Source organism: Fusarium verticillioides, chromosome 7 (assembly GCF_000149555.1).
Source record: "Fusarium verticillioides 7600 chromosome 7, whole genome shotgun sequence".
Lineage (NCBI taxonomy): Eukaryota > Fungi > Ascomycota > Sordariomycetes > Hypocreales > Nectriaceae > Fusarium > Fusarium verticillioides.
In genome coordinates, this window is record NC_031681.1 from 2617797 (window position 1) to 2637065 (window position 19269).

At 51.4% G+C, this 19269-nt stretch overlaps 6 protein-coding genes across 9 annotated transcripts; 3 read left to right on the top strand and 3 right to left on the bottom strand.

Annotated features, from left to right (window-relative positions):
* The first annotated feature begins 1269 nt into the window (after positions 1–1269).
* FVEG_11583 (hypothetical protein) lies at positions 1270–8495 on the top strand. Of its 3 annotated transcripts, none has more exons than XM_018900897.1 (3): positions 1270–1645; positions 2087–2725; positions 2995–8495. In XM_018900897.1, exons 2-3 carry the CDS (start codon positions 2172–2174, stop codon positions 7901–7903), a joined length of 5463 nt encoding a protein of 1820 aa, XP_018759275.1. In that variant the 5' UTR covers positions 1270–1645; positions 2087–2171; the 3' UTR covers positions 7904–8495. The 3 variants fall into 3 exon arrangements, with proteins under 3 accessions (XP_018759275.1, XP_018759273.1, XP_018759274.1); XM_018900896.1 differs by having other exon boundaries at positions 1293–1645; positions 1729–2725; positions 2995–8489; XM_018900895.1 differs by having other exon boundaries at positions 1285–2725; positions 2995–8489.
* Positions 8487–10398, bottom strand: FVEG_11584 (40S ribosomal protein S0). Its single transcript, XM_018900898.1, has 3 exons — positions 9988–10398; positions 9361–9809; positions 8487–9310 (listed from the first exon to the last, which is right to left on the bottom strand). The coding sequence occupies exons 1-3, from the start codon at positions 10155–10157 to the stop codon at positions 9048–9050; spliced, it is 882 nt and encodes a 293-aa protein (XP_018759276.1). The 5' UTR covers positions 10158–10398; the 3' UTR covers positions 8487–9047.
* FVEG_11585 (hypothetical protein) lies at positions 10381–11743 on the top strand. Its single transcript, XM_018900899.1, has 2 exons — positions 10381–10576; positions 10628–11743. The coding sequence occupies exons 1-2, from the start codon at positions 10531–10533 to the stop codon at positions 11536–11538; spliced, it is 957 nt and encodes a 318-aa protein (XP_018759277.1). The 5' UTR covers positions 10381–10530; the 3' UTR covers positions 11539–11743.
* FVEG_11586 (V-type proton ATPase subunit D) lies at positions 11353–15049 on the bottom strand. Its single transcript, XM_018900900.1, has 4 exons — positions 12982–15049; positions 12830–12918; positions 11890–12779; positions 11353–11842 (listed from the first exon to the last, which is right to left on the bottom strand). Exons 1-4 carry the CDS (start codon positions 13011–13013, stop codon positions 11759–11761), a joined length of 1095 nt encoding a protein of 364 aa, XP_018759278.1. The 5' UTR covers positions 13014–15049; the 3' UTR covers positions 11353–11758.
* FVEG_11587 (hypothetical protein) lies at positions 13267–16002 on the top strand. The gene is made up of 3 exons (XM_018900901.1): positions 13267–13514; positions 13608–13697; positions 13835–16002. The coding sequence occupies exons 1-3, from the start codon at positions 13480–13482 to the stop codon at positions 15411–15413; spliced, it is 1704 nt and encodes a 567-aa protein (XP_018759279.1). The 5' UTR covers positions 13267–13479; the 3' UTR covers positions 15414–16002.
* FVEG_11588 (hypothetical protein) lies at positions 15205–18206 on the bottom strand. Of its 2 annotated transcripts, XM_018900903.1 has the most exons (4): positions 17734–18206; positions 17094–17677; positions 16809–17037; positions 15205–16676 (listed from the first exon to the last, which is right to left on the bottom strand). In XM_018900903.1, the coding sequence occupies exons 1-4, from the start codon at positions 17933–17935 to the stop codon at positions 16663–16665; spliced, it is 1029 nt and encodes a 342-aa protein (XP_018759281.1). In that variant the 5' UTR covers positions 17936–18206; the 3' UTR covers positions 15205–16662. The 2 variants fall into 2 exon arrangements, with proteins under 2 accessions (XP_018759281.1, XP_018759280.1); XM_018900902.1 differs by having other exon boundaries at positions 15205–17037.
* Positions 18207–19269: the final 1063 nt, after the last annotated feature.

A 19269-nucleotide genomic window follows, 5' to 3' on the forward strand; every position in this document is an offset into this window, starting at 1 on the left:
TACGCACGGTCTCGACGCTATTCTCAGCAAGCGTGGCAATAGTATGGCGACACCGGCGACACAGTACACGCGCGCGAGAGAGAGAATGGACTCATGCTCAAGTATAGCCGGATTCCCTGATCGAGGAAAACAGAGGGGAGAAGAATAGTGATTGATTGTGATGAGAAAAAGAAAAAAAACACGGATGCTAACGCCAAGAGCAGAGAAACGTGATGGGCTCATGCATGATGCATTAGCTGCGCTGCATCCTCGGTCATGGGATTCTCTTCTGGAACGATTTCGCTCTCAACCCCCGCCTGTAGTCACAGTGCAGTAATTATCGTACAGTCCCCATCCCGTCCCCTCACTCAATCAACGCCTGCACGAAAAATCCCCTCATGGAACGTTCCGATCAGATTTGCAAGAAAAAAACTCTATCACAATTGATACCCAAGATTTCCCCTCTGATCGACAAAACTGGGCATTAACTCTAAGAACTCCTACCTTGGCTCCGCCGCCCAACAGAGGGAAAATCTGTACGAATATCGATTGACTCGAGTGTGCCCGTGGTAGGGAGCAGGTACTTTTGGCCGGTTTTCTGGGCTGCAACGTCAAAGCATGGCAGAGTGCAGGTACAGAGTACCTTGCAATATGCAAATGGCTGGGGTTTGCAGGGGATCTTTTGTATGCGACACGGGCCGAGCTGTTGAACCGTTGAGGGATGAACGCGGGTACTCGATACTTTTGTGTGCCGATTGAGGCTTGTGAAGAGGAAGCGTGGTAACCAACGGCATGGACATCCCCTGCTCTTTGCTTCTTAACTCAAGTACGGTAAGAAGACCTCATCTTGTGATGATAATGATGAGAGGAGATACAGAGACAGATACGAATTGCTGTTCATGACTCCCTGCTTCTGTTTAGCTTGAGGCAGACGGTTCGTGTCAAGTTTAGCTGAAGCTGGAATCGCCAATCAGGCTTGTGAAGTCGACTTTGAAAGACGGGAGACAGCTGGGCTAACCCACCAGCAACCCTTCCACTGGGTTCGGCCCAGAGAGGAATACAGCGGGTGAGGGTATCTCTACCTTGAGCTCGACTGTATCCTCACTGAGATTTGGAGTACATCTACAAGATGACCTGAATCAATTACTGCTATTCTTAAGTGCTAGAGTGCTAGACTAATGCCGGCCCCACACCCTCCTCTATCCCATCCCAATGATCCCGTGTGCCAACCCAAGTCCAGGTCCAGCCCGCGCCATTCGAGGCCCATCTCCCGTCCGCCCTCTCTCTTGTCTTGTCTTGTCTGGCCTCTGAGAGAGGTTTTTGAGTTTCCCCCAATTGCCTCTTGAGAAAAAAGGATCTCTTTTCTTCTTTCCCTTCCCCTTCCCTTTGCTTTTTTGAACGAGTGTGTGAGAGAGAGACAAAAGGGCTTTGACCAGGGTCTATTGTTGTATCGTGTGCCCGTTATTCACTAATCAAAGTTACACGTCTTATTTCGATCTTCTCTCTTTCTCTTTACATACAGTCACGACCCCTCTGTCTCTGGTTGAGCTGAACTGTCTCGCTCCGACGATCATTGAAAGTGTCCGGTACTCGAATGGCAACGACAACAACGACAACTCTCCCCTAGAATCGAGCCGAGTCTCTTTTTGCTTTATGGCTTTATCATGTAAGTTTGGTTTTATTGTTACTCTATGACATCAGATCCACCCTTTTCAAGGTTTGTCTACCTAATGTTCGAAACTCGACCAGGTATTCCATGCTTGTCGGTCTCGCCAGGCCTCAGGTTGGTCTGGTTACTGGTAATTAATTTACAGTGCACAACACGCACACTTGAACTGGACTAGCATATAACATGGCAATCTAATGTTGTTGATGGCGGGATGGGCACAAGCCAACTACCTAATTCTCACTTTCTTCATATCAATCATTTCTCCAGTCGGACTCGCCGTGTTCCCTTTACTCTCTCTCTTTCCCTTCCCCATTCATCTCCATCTCGTCGTCCTGACCTCGCTCTCCACCACGCGCCCCCAGCATAAACCCACGTTATGCGCGCCGACTTGCTCAGCTCCTGGAACGATCGCTGCTAACTCAATGCCTTGATTGCCAGCTCCTCTATCGCTTTGAGCACCGTCAGCTCTACCCTCTCCTGACGTGACGACAGGCAACGCGCCTGCGAGCGGCCTTGCCGTGCCATGGAGGCCCTGGAGTCTTCGACGCCCGCGGACCCGCTGCCACCAGCGTCTGGTCTCAGCGCGGCGCCCCCAGTCCCAGTCCCAGTCCCAGTCCCAGTCCCAGTCTCAGTCCCTATACCATCACCTCCTCCAGCTGCTGCAACTACTGTCAAGGATCCGTTGTCAACCAAATCAAAGGTTCAGTCCAGGTCTCGTTCAGGCTCAGGCGCTATCGCTGTTGCAGCCCCCAACGTGAATGCTGCCGTAGCAGCACTCAAGAAAAAGGAATCCACCAGCCCTGGCTTCTCGACACCCAGTAAGTGGCCTTCTGTTAGGTCCACAAACACCGCGCGCATGCCCACAACTATCGTTGCGAAACCCTTGGTTCCTCTCTCAGAACGAAGAATACACCAGAAGAAACCCACAACCCGAAGTCTCAAGGACTCAGATTCCAGCTTAGATAACCAGGGCAGTCTGTCTCGATGGGAGATTACTCCAGACGGTGGATCGGCAGGTCGTGAAGGACGTCAATTCACTGTCGCCAACGTTGGGAACAATGGTCGCATATATTTGAGGTAAGTGAAGGGTTGATATATCGCGTGTTTCCCTCTAGTGCCTCATCTATCTCATCCCTTGGGAAAATGTCACTACCAGTCACATCCCCGCTCTCCCTTCACGCTGCGGTCTTTGCTTGCGCTTTGTGGGGAGATGTCTTAGCTGAGCTCTTATTGTGATCCCTTCTACCCGTCGCCTTAGGGATAGCAACGTGGCTGGCCCGAAACACGACGCTCGCTCGTATTTTTCTACATCTGCGTTCCACAGACGACTGACTCTCATTCTCCAGGCCGACCGTTCGCCCTGCGTACCAGCGAACTCCTCAGCCCCAATTCGTCTTTCCGATTACACCTCCCAGTACCGCAGGCTTGGATGCGATCTCTAATAAACAGCTTCAAGACGAGACGAGTGAACTTCACGTTAGTCAGTGGACGCCAACACCGGAACCTTCACCTTATGACGGTACCCGAACATACTTCGATCACGACTCTCAGTATCCGCTCCGGCCCGTGAAACATCGTCGCGCGCTTTCCGATAGCACGGTTCACGAGGTGTCCACTGCCAAAGATTCGGAACCCGGGGCCTTCAAGATCGTCATTTCGAAACCATTGGAGGAATACCGACCTCGGACTATGGAAGATTTCGATTCGACTTCTGATCCTCTTCTTGACATTACGATACCATCGTGGCGCATAGGAGTTCCCCGATTCACGGGAAGAGGCACACCAATGATTCGCGGATCCTCGTACGCTCCCACTGAGGAGTTTCGCTCAAGTAGCGCCTCGCTACTGAGCCGACCTCAGGGAGTGCTAAATAGCTCGCACCCTGATATAACATCTTCAAGGAGGCCGAGTTCTATGGCTGTACCGATGTTGCGAATTTCTCGAAATTTATCAGCCATGACTCAGACTCCTTCAACCACACAACCTTCTCGAACCATTCGTCCAAGCTATCAATCAAATTCTAAAGTCGAACCCGCCATGTTCGATGACCTCACATTCAAGCCAGCCTGCGATGATCGTACATTAGTCAAATATTCTGCAGCAACTGGTGCTGTTATAGCTGCTACGCCACCGCGCCTCGTCGCCGAAATCACATCACCCAGTTTCCTCGATTACGAACTCATCTCCGACTTCTTTCTCACTTTCCGAGCGTTTCTGGAGCCCGTGGATCTTCTCCGTATGCTTATTGCGAGACTACGCTGGGCTTTGGCTCGTGATGATGAGACAGGCATGGTTGTTCGTGTTCGTACATTTGTTGCCCTTCGACATTGGATTCTCAACTATTTTATGGACGACTTCGTTGTGGATTATAACCTCCGACAAACGTTCTGCGAGCTACTCAACGACTTTGTGGATGAACTTTCGCAGTGCAACCGGTCTCGAAAGGTTCAGCTGAAGATTCTTGGAGAATTAAAGAAGTGTTGGCGAAGGGTTTGCGCATTGTACTGGGATGGCCCGAATTTTGACGACTCCCTCGATTCTAGCGTTCCTATTACGCCTGGTGGTATTGCTGGACATCGCGATCCCAGTCTGGATCCGTCTTTCTGGGACCGTGATGATGGCGAAACACCCCGTATCGAAAGTCTACTACCACTTAGAAGGAGTCCTGCCGAACGAACAAGCTTCATCGCCGATATTTCTCGAGCTGGCCATGTTGGAGATTCTGTTGTGGTTGAGCACCGTCCAAGCACCCCTGAACGACAAACCGCGAGGGATTCAGCAGAACAGCAGACATCGCCAATTAGCATGACTAGCATGGACATTATTTCATGCTCTTTTCCTAGCAAGATCAAACCTGCTCAGCCTCATCAAACGAACCCTCTAGCTGCCCACCCTGTATCGACCTCGGCTTACCACACTGGACCAGTGGCAACGACTCCCCGTGCCCTCGTTGGCAAGCGTGTGCGACCTCAAGCTGCTCACAAGCGAAACAACAGTTTGACCGATTCTTTGAGAGAGCACAGCACGGATAAATTGTCATTCAAGGATCAGGAGTTCATGATGACAACCCCATATGGAGGAAGTCTTGTCCGTGGAAATTTGTTACCTCCTGGCCAGGCTTTTGTTGATGTGGAACCGGATGAGTTCTCTACCAGCTTGGTACCTTCGCCCAGCCTTCACCCTGAAAACCGAAGCCTCGTCAAGGAAAGAATACCCGCTGGCGCGATGTCTGGACACGGTATGAAGAAGCTGCTGGGAACTGTTCGAAGAGCCTTGAGTACTAGGGGACAAGGCATGTCTCCCACTCAAGGGAGCCTCGTCAGTCTTGGTAACATTGGTCCTCGTGGCGCGATAACAAATCGCATCCCTGGAACGGCTGTCGTACCTCAAAGCCGCCATAGGCCTAGCGGAGCTCGCCCGACTGTGAGAATTGACCTGCTCGGTGCCGAGATCGTAGAGGATTTCAAGAAGGCGGTGCGAGATGAGGCTGCTGCTGAAGCTGATCGTCGTGGATTACCACCACCAATGTCTCCTAACCCATCCCTGACTCCTACCGGAGACTTTCACTACTCGGCTGCTCACATGGATACAACCAACTATGATCATATTACGCACGAGCATAGACATAGACCGTCTAGCGACATGGCCATTACTACAGGCAGCAAATCCATTGTCATCGTGGATGACACAACACCTTTCGACCCGGCGCTCCTCCACCGAATTCCCAATAGCAATGCTTCTGTTGAGGCCTTTGCAGATACTTTCAAGTTGACGGGAGGTGATCCAACTCCCCCCTCTACTCCTCCTGCTGGCAATGGCGGAAACACACCTCGACGTTCCTCATACCTCCTCAACCAACATGTTGTTCGGCCATCGTTGGATGAAGATCCTTTGCCGCCATTTGTTCCCGATTTCGAGACCCTCGCCCCTGTCACCAGCGCACCCCTATCAGAGGATGGTAGCCGAGTCTCATACTCTACAGCAGCTCGAAGTACTCGCAACCGCCCTCCTGTGTCGTATCAGAACCACCGCCGCAACAAGTCTGGCAGGACTCATCGGTCTCTGAACTCGATTCTTCGCCGCCGCAGCTCCTACACAAACGGCCTTGCTCGCCGATCCACAGTTCAGAGCTTCGATGCCACAACAGTCTCTGCCCAATCGATCGCGGAACCTGAGCCCGAGGAGCCTATGCCACCGCCTCTGCGAATTCTTCGACGACGACCTGGAGGAGACCTGCGAGCTGCCACGAACGTGGGAGAGCTGGATCCTGTTACGCTGAGGAGATCCCAATCTGTTGGCTCATTGACAACATATTCAGAGTCAATTCGCAGCTCTTTCATGCAGAGCCCTCGGGTGGCGTCTTTTGGTCGTGGATCTTTCGGTAAAGGTTCAGTTGTCTCCATTGAGTATGTGCAGCCTAGAAGCGAGGCCTTCTCTGTTGGACAACTTGCAGATAAACCGAAGCGAGAGCTTTCACTATTCAGCACTCACTCATCCAAGCCTGCTATGCGTCCATCATTTGAAAAGGAGGCTCAGAAACTGGCTCAGATTCCTGATGACGACGATGATGGCGGAATCGAGTCTGCTTTGGCCAAGCTTGAGGGCAAGCTCCCCGAGAAGAAGTCACACAAGTCGGCTGTCAGCCTTCAAGTTCCCCCTCAGACAATTGGCGAGGTCATGATCGCGTCAGAGCAGTCAGAAGCGGACCGGAAGAAGAATCACCATGAACAAGAGCTGATGGTCAGGGAGACGTTCATGCTGGATCCTGAGGATAGTGAACCAGAGCCTTTGATTGAGCCGAAAGAGCAAAGCCTCTCACCCGAGAGACCTACAACCGAAGCGAGATCATTCTTGACTGGTTCGTCTCACGAAAGCTATTCCTCTGTTCCTATCCTCGATCGAGACTCCGCGAAGGGTCGCCCTTGGACCAACATGTCCATCCTCGAGGGCTCAGATGAAGAAACAACGCCTCGACCACACAAGACCGGTTTGTATACCGAGGATGGAGGCGACTTGCAGCATGCTTCTTACGACTTTATTGAGAAGACGCGAAGCATTGAAGGCATCAAGCCTGGCGACACTGCTCCCTCAGTGGAAGAGGACCAATCGTTCCTTGACGATGACAGTGATCTTTCATCCGAAATGTCGGCGGATGCCCTCGAATATGAAGGCTCGGAATATGGGGATGGTATTTTGCCTCGAGTGAAGCTCCCTGCTCATCCTCTTGGCTCGCCCGCTCCACCCCCTAATCGCAAGCCCCCTTCTCCTCCTATGACTCTTGTGCAAGCGCTGGAGATGTCACCACCTCACTGCTTCACAGTCCCTGAGTTACACGAGGACCAAGTCTGGGGCCAGAAGCCTCTTCCTCCAACTCCTGAGACTACGCCTACCGCTGCGTACGTTCAGACAACTGATCAAGCATCCACCGATGCACTTCGTCAAGTTGCCAAGGTGGACTCCTTCGAGAGCAACAAGTATTCTGCTCACTTGCCATTCATCCTGGCTTTCGACTCGGAGATTCTCGCTCAACAGTTCACGCTCATCGAAAAGGACGCGTTGAACGAGATTGACTGGAAGGAACTCATTGACATGAACTGGAAGGATGCTGCTCATAGCGACTCTCGATCGTGGGTTGACTTCCTCCGTAACTCTGACGCCCATGGTGTTGAAGTAGTCATTGCTCGCTTTAACATCATGGTCAAATGGGCCATCTCTGAGATTGTCTTGACGCAAGGCCTAGAGGAGAGAGTACGGTGCATCACCAAGTACATTCATATCGCCACGCACTGTCGCCGTTACCGCAACTTTGCTACCCTCGCTCAGCTCACCATCGCTCTGTCGAGCAATGAAGTCGCTAGACTCACCAAGACTTGGCAGCATGTCGCTCCTCAAGACCTGAAGACACTGCAAGATCTTGAGAAGCTGGTCACTCCTATGCGCAACTTCTATAACCTACGTGCGGAGATGGAAGTTGGCTCTGACCAAGGCTGTATTCCTTTCGTTGGTATCTATACCCACGATCTGCTTTACAATGCTCAGCGACCATCTGAGATGGCTGGCTCCCCTACAACGCCTCCTTTGATTAACTTTGAACGATGCCGCATCGCGGCCTCTGTTGTCAAGACACTGCTTCGGTTGTTGGAGGCCAGTACCCGATACAAGTTCCAGCCCATTGAAGGCATCACTGAGCGCTGTCTTTGGATGAGCGCCTTGAGCGACGAGGACATTCGACGTCACTCGGAAATGCTCGAATAAACTCTACAATCATGCGGTTTACCTACCACATTTTCACAATTCATACACATACGGGAACGATAATAACGATTTATGACTCACCGACCCCAAACGGCGTTTCATTTCCTATGTTTCAACACCACAAGACGAGCATACCCAGCATGCCTTCACATTATACCCCATCTCATAACTCGTTCACATACCACCACACCAGGAGTTTTCTCTTTTTCTCCCCGAGACATACAACATAATCATCAACAGCATTTGGGACGCAAAGCAAGGAGTTGGGCAAGCTTTCTTTTTGTGTATTTCACACGATTTCATCTATGGAGGTTCTCATCCTGGTTTTTGATCATACCCGCACTGCGCAAGCGTCATGTTGCGTTTTGTTCCCTATTTTTGGTTTCTCAGTTAATAGATCTGCCAGTTTTGGATTCACTTTAATCAGTGTTAACGATAGGTAGGGGATAAGGGTAGTTGGTTGCTAATATAGCATAGGGATTAGGATGAGTAGATGTAGTGAGGACTGACAATTGATACCACGTTTACGATGAGTTGGTTCTATCTTAACTACCTATGTGAAAATGATTAATTCCCTTAATGAAGCTGATGCAAGTATTGATTGTCATCAAGTTAGTCTACAGATTTACGAATAACACAAGACTTCACAAGCATGTTTACGGCACTCAATCATGTCATGGGTAAACCCAAGTCAGACGACTCATATTTTGACTTTTCTCGCATCAATACAAATTCCATAGAAACAAGGCGGGATAACGATTAAGTCCATCCCCTCAGCAGCGCAGGGCTTTCCCTCTCCATCCTGAAAGACAAGGAGGAGAGTATCTTTCCCTCATTAGCACCGCCGAGTTGAAAACCTCAATTCCCACGGATGTTAATTCGTAAGATAGTCAGCAAGAAAGATTGTGTTTCGAAAGGGGGAAAAGGAAAAGGTTAACGTTGTCGAATAGTTTGATTGAACCACAACACACATCCACACGCTTTTCTGCTCTCTGCCTCTCTCGTCGTAAAACCGTTCCAAAGGTGTTCAAATTCAATTTCTGTTTTGAATTTGCTTTGGTATCCTCTTTTTTGAATTCTTGTTTTACCAGTCAATGGCAGGCTCTTGGTGTCCCTGGCCATCACCCTCCTGGGCCTCAGTACCCTACCACTGAGAGTCCTTGGGGGCTTCGGCGGAAGCAGCCCACTCGGTGTTGGCGGGGGCAGCACCCCACTCCTCACCAGCAGCACCGTCCCAGCCGGGGGCAGCGGCACCGGTGGCACCAGCGAAGCCAGCGGCGGGAGTCTCCCAGTCACCACCAGCGGTGTTCTGGAAGCCGGACTCGATGGCGGCGGGGCCCTCCTCGTCAGCGCCGGGGAGCTTCTCCTCCTCAACCTTATCCTCAGCCTCAGCCTCGGGGTCACGGTCTGAGATTTGTTAGCAAGTATGGCTGGTGTTGATTGAGAGGTAAACATACAGAAGTAAAGATCGACCATGACGTCCCAGGGGGTCTCGCGGTTGTAGATGGTACCACGGAGGCGGAGGACCTCACGGGCGAGCATCCACCAGACGGCACCGATGGCGTGGCGACCCTTGTTGTTGGTGGGGATGGCAACGTCAACGTACTCAGTGGGAGAGTCAGTGTCGGCGAGGGCAATGACGGGGATGTTGACGTAGGAAGCCTCCTTGATGGCCTGGGCGTCGGTGCGGGGGTCGGTGACGATGATCAGACGGGGCTCCTTGAAAGATCGGGTGATGTAGTTGGTGAAGGAACCGGGGGTGAAGCGACCAGCGATGGCGGTGGCACCAGTGTGGGCGGCGAACTTGAGGACGGCACGCTGACCGTAGGGACGGGCAGAGATGACACAGATATCGGCGGGGTTGTCGACGGCAGCGATGATACGGGCAGCCAGAACGATCTTCTCCCTGTGAGATGCACGGTTAGCGACTGTGCGCGAGACCTTTTGGTGTTTGGGTTTCGAGATTGTCTGCCCCTCCTCTGAATAGCTTCAACTTTCGAATATCGAATATGCGCTTTCAACACCCTCTCCAAATAGACATCTTGAAGCCCAAAACTCCCACCAAAATTCCAATTATAACATACCAGGTCTTGCCGACGTTGATGACGTTGACACCATCGGCACGGGTCTTCCAGAGGTAGTTCTCCATGTGAACCTGGAGGTTCTTGGAGCCGAGGTGGCACTGAGCAGCCAGGAGGGTCTCAATGTCCTGGCTGGTAGCGTTGAAGAGGGCGGGCAGGTTGGAGGGAGCCATCTTGACGGATTATCTTCTCTTGTCTTGGGTGACGAAAAGGAAGGATGGCTTGGAAGGTGACGGCGAAGAGGGTTGTGGTGTTGCGTGCGAAGAATCGCAAAATCGAGAAGTTCGCGACCGAATTTTGAGACCACCAAAATGTGGGAGGTGGGAAGCCCTGATGGATGCGCTAGGCTAGATATGGGTTAGTCAAGAGATAAGAGATCGAGGTGCAGTATCTCCACGTGACAGAAAAGCTAATCCATTTCGGTACTCAGCGGCCCAGTGGGCTCCCAGTACGGCATTGGCAAGGTGGGCTAAGGAAAATTTGGGGCGGGCTTCGGACGACAATCCATCAGTCTCTGTATCAAAGCAGTAGGTTGATGCTTCAATCATGCCCCCTAGAATACCGGCGCTGCCGCGCTTTGGCACATTGAACCGTATGTATCTATTATAGCCATTAGCTTCCTCAATGCTAATCAATCGTTCAGTCTGCCTCCGACCCGCCGCAAAGCCCGCTACCCCGAACTTCCTCCCCATCGTCCAAACGGCCAACTTGTCCCAGCGTGAGAAAAAGCGCAAGGCCAAACAGGATCCTTATCGATGGGCTCAAGCTCAGCAACGAAAGGCTGCCAATGTGCAACGGCGTGAGGAGCTCGCCCGTGAGAGGGATGAGGCGTGGGGTGATCCCGTAAAGGGAAAGACAACTCCCTTTATAGAGTCTCTTGAATCGGCTGGTCAAGAGGCTACGTCCCGTGTTCCTGTGGATGGAAGTGGAAACCCGCTCGCCGAAGCACATGAGCTACCGACATCTCCAGAACTACGAAACTACTTCCTTACCGACTCTGAACTCTCTGAGGCTGTCAAGCACGCATATACTCTTACCAAGCCCATGATCGGCGTGGTCGAGTCACAGATGGAACCCGAAAGCGGAGTGGATAAGGCGAAGCAACACGAGCAGCGCCACCAGAAGGCCATTGAGGCTCTGCGCCGTATCACATCACTCAGCAACAGCAGCGCAAAGGACCGCTTCCACGCCAACGTGAGACGCATCGTTGAGGAATTCGGCCGTCACAACACAGACAAGGTTCTGAAACGCAAGCCAAAGTCAATTCGTCCCAACAAAGTGCAAATGCCGATCCGGAGCGGTCCTGATACAGGCAGCTCCGAGGTTCAGATTGCTATCTTGACTACCAAAATCAACAACCTCTCTCAGGCTCTGCAGATCAACAGAGGATACAAGGATAAGCACAACAAGCGAAACTTGAGATTATTGCTGCACCGTCGACAAAAGCTTATGAAGTACATGGACCGTAAGGAGAGGGGAAGTGAGCGATGGACTCACATGGTTGAGAAGCTGGGTCTTACACCTGCGACATGGAAGGGCCAGATCTCGCTGTAAAGACAGAGCGGGAGCTGAGATGATTTTGTAGAATAACTTGTTTCTCTCTATGTACAATACAAGCCACCCGAAAGATGGAGCGACGATGCCGCCTTTTGCATCTACCTATCTGTCCTTTGCGCCAGTGTGGGAACTAATCCGTGCCATTACGAGCTCAGTTGCTGCTATACTACACAAAATCCTGCTAAAAATGAAAACGATGCCAATACTTATACTCGATTTAAAAGACACTGATGTAGTTGCCGATGCGCTCTTTCTGGTTCTGGGCTATGCATTCGGCAATCCAGGTAATGTTGCGGATTTCCTGTGATTTGTTAGTCTGATAAACGGTCTGCTTTAGGATTCACTAACCTGTTCACGGAGCTTTACCCAAGCGTAGACAATGGCGTGAGTGAACTGCCTGGTGAAAGCGTTCTTGGAAATCTCCATCTCCTTCTGGTAAAACATATCCTCCAGTGTCTTAGTCTCACCAGCGCCACCGCCCATGTTTCCAGGTCCCGAGGGTCCGCCACCGACTGAGATGGCGTCAAAGAAAGACTTGTAGTCATGAACACCATCAACTGCCAGACGAACACCCTCAGGGTCCTCAGCTCGGGAGAGCATGAGAGTTCCTTCGGGGTATAGCTTTCCAAAGTTGGGGTAGAGCTTGTTACGGTCTTGCTTGGAAAGATCTGTGCCGAAAGAGTTGAGTGTGATGTTGATGGCTCGGCGGTCAGCCTCGAACTCGAGAATCTCAGACATGACCTCAGCAGTGGGTGTACCGGCCATCTCAGGGTGAGTGTTGACAAAGTTATAAAAGTCCTCAAGGTAGTTCTTGTAGAGTGTATTTCGGACAATCTCAATGTTTAACTCGTCAAGATCCTGGTGGCTAAGACTGCCCTTGAAGTATGGGGCAAGAGGGGTTTCGATAAGCACACTATTGTAAAGTTCCTCGATGTTTGTAGCAACGCAGAGAACCGGCATAGTCTCGAACCATCCCAGAGGATGGCATCGCTCAAGAAGCTCACGGGTATCCCGTTCATGGAGGGTTCCTGTGATGAGAAGGGCGACGTTGTCGATCATGTAGCCGTAGGTGACGTAGTCCATAAAGGTCGCAAGGGAGCCGACAGCTTGAGCACGCACATATCGGAACTCTGAGATGAGCTTGTCGGTGGTCTTGGCTGCGAGAGCTGAAGTCGAGGGGTTAGGTGGTAGGGAAGCGAGAAAATCGCCATATGAAGGGCCAAGCTGAAGCTTGAGATCTTGTGGTCGTTAGTATAATGAAGTTGGCGATGAAGTCATCGTCGCGCACCATCAATCGTCTCGCATTGAGTCAAGTTATTATAGGCAGCGCCTGTGAGAAGACCGTTGCGGTAGCCTCGGACAATTCCTTCGACGTAGCTGTTCCTTATGATTAGTCTCCAGAACCACTCGTATGAAGCTCATCTTCAAGCTAATACGCACCCGCCGTTGACGTTGTAGAGAAGACCCTCCATCTTGATTCTCGTTCGTGGTAATTCGTTCGGCCTTGGTCTATCGTATCTGAGGTCTTGGGGATTATAGGGCGTCTTCGTGGCCGAGACGATGAATTAACTGGATTGTTTAAGTTGGCCGCCTAACAAACCTCAGCCTGCGACGCAAGCTTGCCCAGACATCCTGTCGCGAGCGTCGACACGTGAGTGGCCAGGAGTCAGTGGCTGGGGGTACGTACCTGATGCAGAAACCGGAGCCAAGTAGCTCCGGCAGCCGAAGAACCTGCATCACACTTTCCGCGCCAGAACCAAGACCAAAAAAATTGAGTGGAGCCTTCCCAAGCTTCATCTGAAATTTTTCCATCGCCAGCCCACCCTCGATCTTTCCTTTCGCAGCCGCGCACAACAGACCGGACTGTGCCTCGCGAGGAAGCCACGACGCCAATCGAATAGAGCGAGACCAGAAGGAAGGAACCAAAACTAATTCACAATGTCGCTCTTTGTGCTTGCCGAGACGCCGGCAGGGTAAGTCGCGACTCCCGATCTTGACCTCGACCATCGTCAATTCATGATGGCGAGGCAGGTGAAGATCTAGGAAGCCGGGCTAACAATCGGCAGCTATGGCCTGTTTAAGGCTACTGACAAGAAGATGCTCAAGAATGAGGAACTCGCTGCTGAGCTTGGACGACCTGAGAAGGTGGTCGAGATGTAAGTTTTTTGATCATTTTTTTACTTGCGAAAACTCAAGCCATTGAGCATCCAAAAATGTCTTCAATGGCAGAGTGGACTATCGCCAATTGGCGAAATACCATCAAGTACCTTGCTGACATATTTACCCTGGATAGGCTCAAGCTCAAGAAGTTTGTGAAGTTCGACAGCGCCGCTACCGCTCTCGAAGAAGCTGCGTCGCTCAAGGAGGGCAAGGTCCCTGAGCTTCTCACCCAGCTCCTCGACGACCTCAAGTCCGAGAAGAAGGCTTCGCTCGCTGTCGCCGACATGAAGCTGGGCACTGCCATCTCTAACATGCCCTCGCTAAACATTTCTCCTGTTTCTGGCTCCAATACCATGGACCTCTTCCGTGGCATTCGAGGTGGACTTCCCAACCTTATCCCCGGTCTGCTTGAGGAGAACTTTGACCGCATGGCCCTGGGTCTTTCTCACTCCATGTCGCGCCACAAGCTCAAGTTCTCTGCCGACAAGGTCGACTCCATGATCATCCAGGCTATCAAGCTTCTCGACGACCTCGACAAGGAGCTCAACGTCTACGCTATGCGAACCAAGGAGTGGTACGGATGGCACTTCCCTGAGATGGCCAAGATCTTAAACGACAACTTGGCTTACGCTCGCGTCATTCTCGCTGTTGGCATGCGCACCAACATTGCCGATAGCGACCTCTCCGAGATCCTTCCCGAGGAGATTGAGACTTCCATCAAAGCTGCTGCCGAGATTAGCATGGGTACCGAGATCACTGATGAGGATCTCGACAACATCAAGCTCCTGGCTGACCAAGTCATTGTCTACTCAAACTACCGAACACAGCTGTCCTCGTACCTCGAGAGCCGCATGCGCGCTATCGCTCCCAACCTGACTGCTCTCGTCGGCTACCTCGTCGGTGCCCGTCTCATTGCCCACGCTGGCTCTCTCATCAGCTTGGCCAAGTCTCCTGGTTCCACCATTCAGATTCTCGGTGCCGAGAAGGCCCTCTTCCGCGCCCTCAAGACCAAGCACGACACACCCAAGTATGGTCTCATCTACCACTCTTCACTCATTGGCCAGGCCACCGGCCGAAACAAGGGTAAGATCGCTCGTATGCTGTCTGCCAAGGCCGCTCTAGGCCTCCGTGTCGATGCCCTAGGTGATGCCGAAGACGACGCTGATGAGGAGGAGCGCGCTATCCTTGGTCTCAGCAACCGCATCAAGCTTGAGAACCACCTCCGCAAGCTCGAGGGCAAGCCTCTTCTGCCCAAGGGTGCCAACGTCACCCCTTCTGGTGAGATTGTTGGTGCTGGCCAGTTCACCCTCAAGGAGACCCGCCGATACAATGGTGATGCCGATGGTGTTGCCGATGATGAGGAGACCACCGAAGCTACTCCCGCCAAGAAGCTCAAGAAGGCCAAGAAGCTCATTGAGGAGGTTGATGAGGAGATGAAGGACGCTGAGGACAGCGACGACGAGGCTGCCACTCCTGGCAAGCCCAAGAAGCTCTCCGAGGCCGATTACGAGCGCCTTGCGGAGGAGGCCGGTATCTCAGTCAAGAAGTTCAAGCGCAAGTACGAGCGAGGTGACGTTGAGCTGAACGCCGATGGCACACCCAAGGTCATCAGCAAGAAGGAACTCAAGAAGCTGCGAAAGGGGAGGAGAAGGCACTCTTCTAGTCGCAACCCGCCGCCGAGCAGACTGACGGCAGAGAGCGCAGCACGATGACTCAGAAGACGAGGAGCCCAAGAAGGAGAAGAAGCAGAAGAAGAAGAAGCGACACTCTGAGGCTTAGAGGCCCTCAAGTAAACGTCTACGGCGCAAGTCGTGACGATGCTGAATCAGACACAATTGTAGGACACTGAGGTTAACCAATCTCATCCTACCTGCTTTACTCGTACTCGTCTAAACATTGGCGAAGAACCCGCTCCAAAACGAAAGATCATATTTCAAGTCAACCCAACAACAGACTATTGGACGGTTCCCGATGTGTAGATATATGATACCTGAGAGACTCCTGGCATGGCATCTTCTGCCCGCACCTTGTTTCCTGGCTGGCTGGCGTTTGGGTGGAGGGCATATTGGCGTGATTTGGTTTTATCCCTTTTTCGTATTTTCAACTCGACCCTCTGTCCCCTCCCCCGTCCCCTGGGTGGATGCGCGGTGACTTCTGGAGAGGAATCTACTATGCTTTTGATGTATCATTACGGGAGGGTGAACAGAGGGATATAGAAGAGAAAATTGTCAAGTTTAAAAGTTAATCCTCAAATTTGGCCTGCCCTGAAGATTGTGATTGCTAAATGAACTACTACCTAGGTAGTTAGTTGTGATGATCTGGGAGTGTCATGCAATGTGACTTGTCACTTTTCCATCAATACCTATGTATATGGTTGTCTTGGTTCTGGACAATCATTCTGGAGCCTCGAGGAGCAGCAGACCTACGTCCTTCAACCAGGGTGCCAGAAATAATCGGTCTAAAGCCCTTCCAAAGGTACCCGAGTCCTTTTTGTCACCCGGGAGAAAATATCACGATTTGGCAATTCAAGATTGTCACAGGCCATAAGAGAGAGTTCTTTCGGTTTCAGACATACGAAGCACTCCACAAACACAGCAATATCAGAAGGAAAAGGGTATATTCATAGCGATTGGGTATTTTCCATGACGTTAAGAGAACATCCAGAAACCATCCTCATTAAATGCTCATCTGAGCAAACCAAGGGTATCCATCACCAAAAGTAAAAGCACAAGATACCACTCCTATCCACCACCGCTCCCTCGATACAAGAAGAAAGTAGAATACATACACTAAAATTGGAAAAGCACAACGAGCGATGGCGGTTGTCGTTGAGATGGGTATCAGAGTGCAGCATTGAAAGCATAAAACGTGACAGGTCATTCAGTTGAGTTAGAGGAGCAAAGCTGGGGTGTAGCTCTGGTGAAGACGAGAAGAGAGCAGGCGAGGGCAATGCTTCCGAAATCAAGTAGACCAGGCTAGAACCCGAAACGGGAACCCTCAATCGTTAGCCCATTGCCTCAATGTAATACGCACGAGGGAAGAACGTCTTGTTTAGATGTTCTCCACGACGCGGGCGTTCATGGCCTGTTGGAAACCTGGGTCCTGACCTCCAAAGTCATTTTCGTTGTCCAGGGCACGAGCGCTGGATTCGCCAGTCTGGTTGGCCATGGCGGCGTTGAGGGCGTTGCCCATGGTCTGATTAGCAGCAGGCAAGAAGATGACCTTGCTGTTAGCAGACTTGGCCATGGCTTGCATAGCCTCGAGGTATCGGATCTGCATGGCAGGAGCCGAGCTCAAGATATCGGCAGCTTGTCGCATAAGCTTGGCGGATTCGACCTAGAAGTAGTATGTTAGTCATGTGTGACCAAGTGAAAAAGGATGTAGAATGTTACCTCAGCCTTAGCGGCAATGATCTTGCTTTCACCGATACGCTTGCTCTGAGCAGCCATGGACAGTGACTCCTGCAGCTCCTGGCTGAAGACAATGTCCTTGATGAGCATGCTCTCGACCTGAACACCCCATCCAGCTGCAACGTCTTCAATGATTTCTCCAATGGACTGAGCAATCTCCTCACGGCGCTCGATGACATCCTGAAGAACTCGAGCACCGACGACGTGGCGGAGAGTGGTCTGAGTGCGCTCCATGAGAGCTTGCTTCACGTTATTAATACCGAAAGCAGCCTTGTGAGGAGAGACAATGTGGTAGTAGATAACTGAGGTCAAGCGTAGAGTAACGTTGTCCTTGGTCATGCAAATCTGCTCGGGCACCTCTGTGGTCTGAATCTTGACATCGATCTGAATAAGTCGCTCGCTGAGAGGGTTGATATTAACCAGGCCAGGATCGACGGCCTTGTAGAACTTTCCGAACTTCGTGACGAGACCGACGTTGCCCTGGTTGACCTCCTTGAAGGGGTTGGGGCAAATGATGCAGCAGGGTACGGCACCCATGGTTCCGATTATGGTTCCAAGAGCATTCACTGAGAGTGTTAGTTGATATGTTGATATCATGCATTTCGTGATCACTGATACGTACTCATCGAGCCATACCAACCCTTGGGGTTGGCATCGTTCTCGACAACAGTCGCATAACTGCGCTGGAGATCTTCTTTCTTGGGAGGCTCAACTGCCATCTTGTGCTGTGCCACGAAGCCTCCGTTGCCCTCCATCACAGGAGCCTTGGTTGGGTTTGCGGAAGAGCTTCCTCCGCCGTTGATCATGCCCTCAGTGGACGACATTGTGAAGTGTGAAGTGTGTGTTGCGCTGTGTTGATTCGGGAAAAGGTTTGCTTGGAAGCTGTTTAGGGTTGATCAAAGAAGTGATGAAGTACTCGATAATCGAAGTTGTTTTGTTTGGAGATGGAATGTCAGTGACAATGGAAGTGGTAAGTGTTTCACTTTGGAGGTGGGGAGAGGGTGTTATTTAATGTTGTCGGGCAGGTCCAATCCACCCTCAAGCTCAGCTCATACATCCTTCCTTTAGAGCTACAATACGACCTAACGCCAAGTCAATGAGGTGACGTCGACCTCATTGGAAGTCGCACCCGACACAACCCAAGCTTCGTGCAGTGCAGGTGCAGGCGCAGGCATCAGTGAGCAAAAAGACTTCTGACCTGGAAGTAGGGTGCTAAAAACAACTAGGCTAAAGCCCACTAAGTAGGGCCCAAAGTTGCCTGAATATTTTTATCATTTAGACTAACTTTCTTACCCCTCTACCCCTGTCGCCTGAAACCCTGAGGTGCACAGGTGACATTGACACGGGGAAAGAGCGATCTACTTTCCAAACTGTGGAGCCCGCGTGGCATGCAACCACCTTGGCGGTGATTTATGATTCGCCTACGCGATCTTACGGGAAGGGACTTGTGGGGCGCAAGGCTTGGAGGTGCCGCTAGGGTCTCGCATGAGAAAGAGCTCTTGATTTCGTCGCGGGAATACGGCCAACACGATGAGATATGGGATGAGGGATTATCGAATCAGGAAATGACAATCACAAGCCATTTGAGCGTTTCAACCTGAACTCTAACGATTGAGAGCTCGTCAGGGTCGATATGCACTTTCTCCATTTAACTATGGGAATAAGACACTTTTGCTCAAATCCATGATATGGCCAAGACTTTTAGTAAGCTCTCGGCTTTAGTAAACCCGGTAACGATGTGCGTTGGCCAAGCATTACTCGAATGACATATACGGCAGTATCTTTTATTTCTGCCTCACAGGGCGATGTCTTCTCACATCAATGCTATTGAACCGCAGTCCATTCTCGGAGATAGCTTCAACAGGACGAGAGACTAGCCCCAGGGCCAGAGGCAAATAGTGCAGATCCCTGAATCTACTCCGCCTCTTTGAGGATAAACGGCCACGATAGTTTGGCTAACACTTGTCATTGCGCCCGATTGATGTTGGCTTCCATGACCGCTGGACTTTTTGATCCACGGAGACTCGGCAGAGCTACTGGCCGACCCTGGCCAATCATATCATGGGCGCAAGGCCAGAAGAGGATAACTCGAGCGCTGGTGGGACGTGTAATGTCATTGGATGGGGGACGTGTGATCACTTGCACTGCCTCTTGGAAT